The 9,771-nt window shown below is 43.7% G+C and overlaps 1 protein-coding gene across 1 annotated transcript in view; it reads right to left on the bottom strand.

Annotated features, from left to right (window-relative positions):
- Positions 1-9,221, bottom strand: part of smarcd3b (SWI/SNF related BAF chromatin remodeling complex subunit D3b) — a 34,450-nt gene extending 25,229 nt beyond the window's left edge. Inside the window, exon 1 of the mRNA XM_028970085.1 lies at positions 9,030-9,221. Coding sequence (XP_028825918.1) covers positions 9,030-9,041 — 12 coding nt within the window. The 5' untranslated portion in view covers positions 9,042-9,221. The remainder of the gene's footprint in view (positions 1-9,029) is intronic.
- Between the last annotated feature and the right edge of the window lie 550 nt (positions 9,222-9,771).

Genomic DNA, 9,771 nt, shown 5'->3' on the forward strand with positions numbered 1-9,771 from the left:
CCTGCCTCAAAGCCACGTGTACCAGGCGGACGAAACAGGATGAAAACGGACACAAAAGAGGACTGAACAGATGCAGCGTGCACCAATCAGCCAGGTGAAGCGGAGAAAAAACGAACGAGCATAAGGACATGCGGGACAAGATTGTGACTGTGATCTCCAGAAGGGTCCAAGAACGAGGAGCTGAATTTGAGACGTTGCCTCCAAACTCTCCAGATCTCAGTTCAATAAAGCATCGGTGGCATTTGCTGTAAAAAGTTCAATCTATGAGACCTTAGAGGACTTCTAGCATCTGTTGCCAGACCACACATTCAGAGGTCTTGTGGAGTCCATGCCTTGACGGTTTTGATGGCAGAAAATGGAACCTGCTCATTTTGTACACAGTATGGACACGTAATTTCTCAGTCTTTGCCCAGGGAAGTATGTGTGGCCAACAACAGAACACCTTACACCCAGAATACCATGCAACCTTTTCCTCCCTGTCTGTGGGCAAGCTGCCAAATCCTGCTGCATCGCACCATCACAAAATGCCTGGTCAAATAGATTCTTTTCACCTTTAATTTAACTGGCTGATGGTGGCCTGATTAAAGATGGCCTCCAAAATAAATACATGTACATGTACGTGTTGCACATATAGTACATAATGAAAGGATGCAAATTTATACAATGTTCTCCTCTAATTACTTAGGCCATTCGGAGGTTGAAACGCTGATGGCTGATACACAGTTCAGTCTTGGGGATTCGAAGCCAAAACCGGACAGAAGCAGCATAGCAATTAATTACTTTTCCATCTATCCGGACAAAGCATCTTTATCCTCCGGTTCCCTGCTTCGGATCTTGGCATGGGTTTTCATCGCTCCATCTCACCCTGAAAGAGGACATTGTGGAAGTTCAAGCAGCCTGCACTGGCCAGCAATGAACTGAATATCCTTCTCCGACTCTTGGGTGGCCCTGAGATTCAGGGTCGCTCGTGGACCCGAACTAGCAGGCATTTCCTGTTTGCTGCATGGCACGTTGCCTCTGGTTTTGTAAAAGTGTAAACTGAGAGGTAAGTGCAAAGCTAAAGGGCAGATAGAAGAAGGGAGAGTGCAAATCTTTCCCAAAATCCAAGATGGTAAATGGAGCACAAATGAATGTCAAGGTCTGCCAGAAGCTTGCATCAACCTTTGTTCCAATCCAACCAAACTTAGTATTTGACATGTGATTCTGTAGCGCTTGCTCATGGAATTTATGGTTGAAAAGAGAACCTCCTCATTGAGGTCAGACTGGTTTTCATGACTTAAAAGGCTCTGAATTTGCAGCCGCTCTAAACAGTGTGATCTAATATAACAAGATATAACTAATATTTACACTCCTAGTTCGTCCTATTAACCAAAACAGAAAAGTAAGTATTTTTTCCCCTTTTCATTCTACAAAATGAAGATAGCTGGCAACTATTAAAAATGAAACCATCCACACTGAAGGTGTTCAGAATGCAGTTTCCTGGAGAACAATAAGAGCTGGTCCTGAAATAGACAAAAATTCAAATGCAATTGTGCCCGGGAATGAGCTTAATCCCTGGCCTAGAACCCGGCCAGACATCTTTGAATGTGGGCAGGCTGTGGCGGTGGTGATCAGGGTGTGTTCTCAGTTTTGTCTAAGCACTAATTTCCCTTCAGAGCAGCTTGTGCAACTTAAATCCACAGTGACACCGTTCAGCCACCTCAAGGCGATTCTGTCTGTTGTCGATGCTGATCCTACTGGGTAAAAAAAATGTAAAAATACCGGTGGAAAACAGTGCCAGCGTTCATTTATAGCAGTGCTCCTGATCTTCCATTTTCCCCAGCTGCATAGCCAAGTCTGGGTCAACAGACAGCCAAGCAGCCCCAGTTGCTTATATAAATTCACCCCGCAACCAGATGTGTGACGTGTGCCGTTAAACGCAGCGCACATATAGATTACTAGTAATGAGCCATTCACCAGCCCAGTGCGCCGTGCTGGGGGGGGCAGGCAGGGGACATTGAGCTTTTCACCGTTAAATGGGTCAGCTGCAGGAAAAACCCAGACAGCCAAGCGCAGTCTTGTGGTATTACGGAGAGCCGAAATCTAAACAACAAGGAATTCTCGTGCATATCGGACTACTCGTATTTAAAAACTATATAAAAAAAGCAATTTAACAAACAAAGTTTGGAAGGGTAAATTGTTGTCTCATATAGCACAAAATATTTTATACGTATATAATAATTCATTATTATAAAATTTTTACAGCCTCTCAAATTAAGAAAAAATACAACCTACTGGATTGACAGTCCCATGGGATTATAATAATGTGTCAAAATGTGAATACAATTACAGAGACAGCAACTGGAAATTCACGTCTATCAAATCACAGCAATTTAACGGAAAAGAGCCGTGCGTGAAACTGTTTAAATGAGCCCCATGTGGGATGTCGGGTGAACTGAGGTCTTCCCTTTGCTAAGATAACAGCATTTGAATGAGAGTGTTTGTAATTACCCTCCAAACTGGCTCGCTGGCTTTGCTGTTAAAGTACACTAATTACATTCCGAGATAAATCTTAAATGGTCACAAAGTCAAAATTAGACATGGAATTTACAGGGAGTGACAGTTTTTTCTTTTTTTTTTTTACCTTCACAAAACAAGCCATATACTATTATATATAATGACAGATTTGACAACTACATTATTAACATTCATGTCCTCATTCAACTTCATAGCATTAATATTGAAATTAAAGAGCAGAGGATTGAGAGCTAATTAATTAAACCTCCAGGAGCTTAGAGTGAATCGCTGCAGATCATTAGAAAACGCTAACTTTTTAGATTATGGTTATTTAACACAAATTTCAAAAGATCATTTTCCCTCCAAACATCATCTGAACTGAGTAAGCCAGGTTTGGAAGGTCATTTAAAATGCAGTGCAACCATTAATCCATTTGTAAGGGGAGCGACTGGCCACTGAGGTCACTCTCTCCCACCAGCTTCTCGGATGATTAGCGGTGCGCGGTCCAACTCCGCGGCCTTTATTATCGCAGCGCATGAACAGCTAAAATCTACCAAAGCCATTACTGTATGAAGTTTCCTGGCTAACAAAGCCTGTCTTTTTCTTTTATGCTGCCAGTGCATTCCTGGTCAGCCAAATAAGGAAGTGCTCCATTGTCCACTTCTCCCAGCAAAGAATTTCAAACACAAAAGCCCCAGACCATGGGGTGACCTAATATTTAGGTAAAGGGGGGGGGCTACACTTGTTCAGTACCGAAGTAGACGTGATAACCTCAATGGGGCAGTAATGATTGGAAGGGAGGCCAAAAATACCTGAAAATATATGGTAAAATATGATGTATTAATAATTTGTACCTCTGACAGTACCCCATAACATGCATAACATGCAGACAAACCCTTCCCTCCCACCAAGTGACCAATAAAGAATAAAGAATGGACCTGGGAGAGTGCCAAGAGGAACTCTTTATCACATTCATCCCCAAATCCTTTTGCTTTTGGCTGAAGGGTCTTCATCTGGAAACTTTAATGAAAAGCTGGACTTGGAACGTGAGAGTGTAGGCAGAGAAAAAGTGTGTGTGCAAAGTAAGCTTATGTGTGTGTATCGGCCTCTATGGTGGTGAAAGGGCCCCTGCTCTCTGGAGTTCTTGAGGTGTGACAGGCAGAAGTGGAAGGTCCTTGAATGCTAATAGATTTTCTTTCTCTCCACTACTACATCCTCCAGCTGATGGATGGTGAGGTGGTGAAGCAAGCCACTGTGACCATGCTTCATGTGTCTTGTCCCTGAGAGATTGTTCCACAGTGAGTAGCCGTCCCCTGAGGGAGCCCAAGTACCTGTGCCTTGTGGTGACAACCTGCACCCTCCACGGTCTCAACCAGAACAGACTAGTTTGAGTTTATCCACATCCCTGGAGAGGGACATGGGCTCTGGCCAAGTCACACAGACAAAAGAAATAATTGCAGGGAGAATCATGTGATTGCAAACACAAGAGAGGTACTGTCTGAGAAGGGGGAGCTATAATACCTCTATCTTGCCAACCGACCACTGGACTCAGGAGATAGGATACATTTCTGGAGTTACTTTGGGAAACCTAGATTGGGGGAAAAACTACTTATTTAAGACGCTTAAATTCCTTTTAGGAACTGTCTCAAGACCTGGTTTCTTCCCTTGTGTCTGCAGACTCCACATTATTTTTCCAATGTGTTGACAGAAGTAGGGATGGGTACCGAATTCCGGTACTTAATAAAAACTAAAGTATTGATGTAAGCTCTGACATTAACAGTACCGGGGAAATAAATAAATAAATAAATCCTATTTATTATTGTTAAATAAAAAATATAAGCATATTTTACCTGACCAGAATTTTGAATATGTGATAATATTCTTTATTTGCCTTGCACTGCCGTTATTCGGACAAAATCTCTTCTGTTTCACATTACACAAAGCTCACGGGCACACAACGCTCGAAAGCTCACACTCAGGGAGGTTGTAGTCTAGTGGGTAACACACTCGCCTGTGAACTAGAAGACCCAGGTTCAAATCCCACTTACTACCATTGTGTCCCTGAGCAAGACACTTAACCCTGAGTGTCTCCAGGGGGGGACTGTCCCTGTAACTACTGATTGTAAGTCGCTCTGGATAAGATCGTCTGATAAATGCTGTAAATATAAATGTAAATGTTATGTGCAACAAGACTTTTGCTTGTAAATGTGGAAACATAAGCAATATATCAAAACATCTACCCAAAGTGCATTACGTGCAGATACAGAAATGCAAAGTTTTTCGACTGCCTAGTTTCTACTTCATCATCTGCCTCCTCAGGTAAGTATGCTATAAACATCACAAAAGGTCTCTCTAAATCAGTATTATATGTTAACAATTTAATAAACACATGTTCAGTTACATATAGACTGCATATAGGCTAAATATTTAGAGTATTTTTATGCAATATCATAAATACATATTAAACATTATAGTACTGCCTTTACAAATCGATAAATAATAATAAACTAAGACATTATAAAGCAGAGCTTCCCTAAAAATCAATTAGTAGTGATTTAGTGTACATAGGTTCCAAACCTGAATTACTTCCAAACAGTTTACTAATTTATGTGAATGTGTTCATGAAAAAATATATAAACATTAGCCACAGATGATTGTTTAGCTGCTTTTGCAACTTTCAATTTAAATTTTTTTGTTAAAGCTGCAATTACAGTAAACCAACCCATTCCTCCTGCATCTGGTCCAAGCCCAAAGCCCCTTCACACTGGCAGGTAGTGGAAAGATGCCTGAGGAGAGAGTGAGTGAGTGTCACTGCGCCTTGACCAAGTTCGTTCCTTCGCGACAGTGGAGTCCAACTTTGTAACATTCTGTCAGAATATACATATACACTGTTGCATAAAATATGACACGTTGAGTCAACATAATATTCAGTTCATTAATACCAATTTATTATGTAATTCCATCACAGTTTTTTCAGTTTTCGAGTATAAGAATTTCAATTGTTATGTCAACTATGGATTTTAACTTGTGAATTTCAATAATTTTAGAGTGAGAAAAGAGAATGTGGACAAGCATCCTACAACCATTGATATCAAATGGTTGGCCAGGTGAGAACGCTCAAAATGATCACAGCATCACCTCCCCGATCCAACTGTAATGTACTTGACTAAATCATGTCTACAAAAGAAACAAACATTACATTTAAAAATTCAAAGACCCCGCGTTTCCATTATTTCAGTGTGTGATCAGTGAACAGAAGGATGTGTCAAAGCTGGCCATCAGATGGGTGGACAAGCCTTTGCCAGGACCACTATTGTACTGTTACACAAGCCAGGGCAATGCAAAACAGAAGGTCCTCCACACCAGGGCAGTGTACTCAAACACATTATTAAAGTGAAGTGATTGTCACATGTGATACACAGCAGCACAGCACACGGTGCACACAGTGAAATTTGTCCTCTGCATTTATCCCATCAGCCTGAGTGAGCAGTGGGCAGCCATGACAGGCGCCCGGGGAGCAGTGTGTGGGGACGGTGCTTTGCTCAGTGGCACCTCAGTGGTACCTTGGCAGATCGGGATTCGAACTGGCAACCTTCTGATTACAGGGCCGCTTCCTTAACCGCTAGGCCACCACTGCCCCTGTTAAGTAGTGGCAGAGGAGATTGCAGACATACTTGAAGAGCTCGGGATAGAGTCAAGCAAGATTTTAGCTGTGACTGTCGACAATGCTGGTAATATGGAGGTTGCTGTCAAGAAGCTACAAACCCAAAAAATAAGATGCTTTGCACAAAATATTATAAAACAAAATTGCTTGCATTGATAAATTTGCAGCCTGAATCAGAGCAGTGGTCATGTGGTTCAAGAGGTCCTCCCTTTCCAAAACAGTTGTTCTCGGTAAGTCAGTTTAATATATTATACAAATGTTTAGAAATGTACAGATTGAACAAGGTCAATAATCAAAGGTTTGGTAATTAAATGCATGTTGTCTGTTGTTGTTGCTGCTGTTGAGTCCTTGATGTCAAGACCAAATGGAACTCGCTCTATCTACAGATAGAGAGATTCATGGAGCAGTTTCCAGCCTTGGACCCAGGCAGCAGCCTTGGACCCAGACAACCTAGATCATCTGAAGGATGAGGACTTCCAGAAGACTGAGGAGTTTCTTCAGCTCATGAGAATCCTCTATACATCCACACTGTGTGTCATTTGAAATGCCACCTGTGGACAGATCATACCCATCCTTCAAAAACTAGAAGAGCATCTTACTGTGATGAGGATACAATGTTTGTAGCATCAAGCAAAGAGGGAGAGATGATGACAGCATGATGACATCCAAGCCATCCTGAAAGCCACAGCAATGGACCCCAGATTCAAAGGGAGGTCAGTTAGTGGTGAAACGTGGGACAGGCTGAGGAGAAAAGCTATTGAGTCCAACGTGAGACCAACAACAGGCCTCTCAGATGAGATGAGTGACACAGAGCACCAGGAAAAGGTGGAATCATAAGGAGAAGATGGGAAAATGGAGGAGACCACTGCACATAAAAATGAGTGTCTTAGAGGAGCTATCCTCAGGAGAGGACAGGAAGTTGAGGTTGAGGATCCAAAAGGAAAATCTGTCCCTCACCCTCAGTGATCAGGTTGGCTTAGAGGTTGAACGCTACAAAAGCTTGCCTTTGCCTTTTGGAGGGAGTGAAAATCATCATCATGCAACAATGTCCTACAATTGTTTAAAGTGAGAATTATTGATTATTATTGTGCAATTGCTGGAGCTGTGTAACCGGATTTATGCAGCTTTAATGGGGGTATTTTTATGGTGCAAGGCCTGGAACAAATAATGTTTTGTGCATGGGGCCTGTTCACTAACATCATATGAAGTACATGTGTGCATTATCCCAATGCCGGCAAACACATTCTTCAACAGAAGACAAACCCAAAAAAGCCACAGTTTCGTTTTTGAAACAGAGATGAGCTCATTATGATAACTAATGAAGACATTCAGACTTGCCGCTACCAAGTCTGATAAATAACATCCACTTCAGTTGGCTGCATCGCCATGCACCCTGCCCCCGAGGTCCTCCTATGCATCCATGGAGCAGCCAGGCCTCCACAGCAGAGCCTTCCGCACGTCCCTGCTTCTGCAGACAAGGCCACTCCTTAAGTCCAAAGTGATGGCGCTTACTAAGAAGAACAGTCACACGGAGACTGCGGTGCAATTGAAAGGACATTTACACATTTGACTAGGCCACATTTTTTAATGTAATGGTTGAAAGAAGCACAGGCTTTTCCAAAGTGCAACATCATAGCACTGCTGCAACACAGAACACTCACCTACGCATTAACATGCAAAAAGAAGTACACAATACGCAGCGATGAAACGCTCAGGTGAGGAGAGAAGATTCCTCAACGGACGGCGCAGGCTGGCCGACACCCACAAACAGAGCACTGCAGTGACCTAAACTCAACCATCTTCCTCAGATGAAACTAGTCTTTAGCCGAAGTAAACGTAGGCAGCCATTCCCTCATGATCATATGCGTTTTTATGTGGGGTTTGGCACTGATGTGGTGTTGTCGAGTTTGACTTTTAGCGCCTTGTTGCAGTGTTTCATTTACTTTTTGGGCCTTTGCTGCCTGTTTTGGCTTTTTTTTTAATAAGATCCAATTTGCGAATCCCTGTTGTATCTGTGCATCTGCTGTTTGACTCGGCTTTATAAATAAATTTGCCTTGCCTGGACAAATTAGGTTGTGATGAGATGAAATGTGTGATCTGAAGATGCTGACTCGACTTCTTGTGTGTGTGTGTGTGTGTGTGTGTGTGGAAGGGGGGGGGGGGGGGGGGGCACACTAAATTAATGACTGAGAGGAAAACAACAGGCTTCCTTCCCTTGGTTAACTCTGTGAAACAACCCCATTGTTTCCGAGCAGGTGAGAGGCTTAGAACATGACACTACCTAACATTTGGATTCCTGTGGAATCGGACCAGGTTCAAGATTCAGGGTCCGACCCGAGGTGCGTGCGCGCTCTCGCCAGTCAAGGTTAAAAGCCCCCCCCCATCCCCATCCCCATCCCCATCCCCATCCCCGTGCCTGCAGTGGCTGGGATCGGGGCGGGGTGGGGTGGGGTGGGTGAGAGTGCGGCTACTGTACGCGGACCCCCTACTGTAATTACGCAGAGCGTCCCGTCCCCCCCCCCTCCCCTCAAACCCTCAACTATTGTTGCATCTGTTGAGCGCGCGTTTAATTGCGACGCAACGATTGGTTTTTTTTTTTAATCGTCTAATGCATGTTCTTTTTTTTTATGCGCGTGTGTGTGTGTTTCAGAATTGCGCATATGAGTAAATGCCCTCCTACCCAATAAACTAGAGCCGGTCCGTGAAAACCGCGATCAGCGGTACCTACACGCACCGTTTAACGGCCGATGCAAAACAAATAAATAAATAAATGACAGCGGCGACGAAAATATATTTTCGGGGCGGGGGGGGGGGGTCACGCACATCTGGTGGCGCAAAAAAAACCGCGCCGCCGTCGCAGGACTCCTACCTTCCTTTCCATCGCTGCAGTGCGGTCCGTCGTGTCGCGGCGCGGCGCGGGTCCGGTCGGTAATGAACTTGGGCCGCCGCCGCCGGTCGCGGTCGCGGAACGGAGGGGGAGAAGAGATGCGGCCGGGTCTCGCGGCGCCAAGTGCGGCTGGGAGTGCGGCGCAGGCGCGCCGGCACCGCTGGAGTCTGGTTAGAGCCTTAATTTCATTTTGTATAGGGAGCGTCCTAAAATTACCCGGCCCCGAGGCCGGCAGCCAATAAAATACCCCAGAAGACGCGAGGAAAAAAAAAAAAAAAAAAAAAAACACGATCAAAATGACAGGTACCACCGAACGGAGGAATCCGGCGAGTATCGAGGCAAACGTTTGCCTCGATATGGGCTCCCTTTGTCGGATTGAAAAGTGAATCTGCGTTAGGGACTGTGTGAAAAGAGTAGCGGAGACTTTTTTTTTTTTTTTCTGGAACAGGTTGGCCACTGAACCAATACGGCGAACAGTTATTTGGCAGCTGGAGGTGTGTCGTGACACGTTGAGTGTGAGTACCAAACAAATCCAAGTCACGTCCTTTAATTCCATTAAACAATCTCTTGTTTGTTAAAAACAGAGCAGGACTTCAAATAAATAATTACTTAAAGTGCTTATCATTTTTTCAACACAATCGCAAAAAAAAAAAATCCATCTTAAATGGTTATGGGACGAAAAAAGTTTAATTCCCGGATTCAACCAATGTGTGAATACATTTTA

The sequence above is a fragment of the Denticeps clupeoides genome, chromosome 2 (assembly GCF_900700375.1).
Source record: "Denticeps clupeoides chromosome 2, fDenClu1.1, whole genome shotgun sequence".
Lineage (NCBI taxonomy): Eukaryota > Metazoa > Chordata > Actinopteri > Clupeiformes > Denticipitidae > Denticeps > Denticeps clupeoides.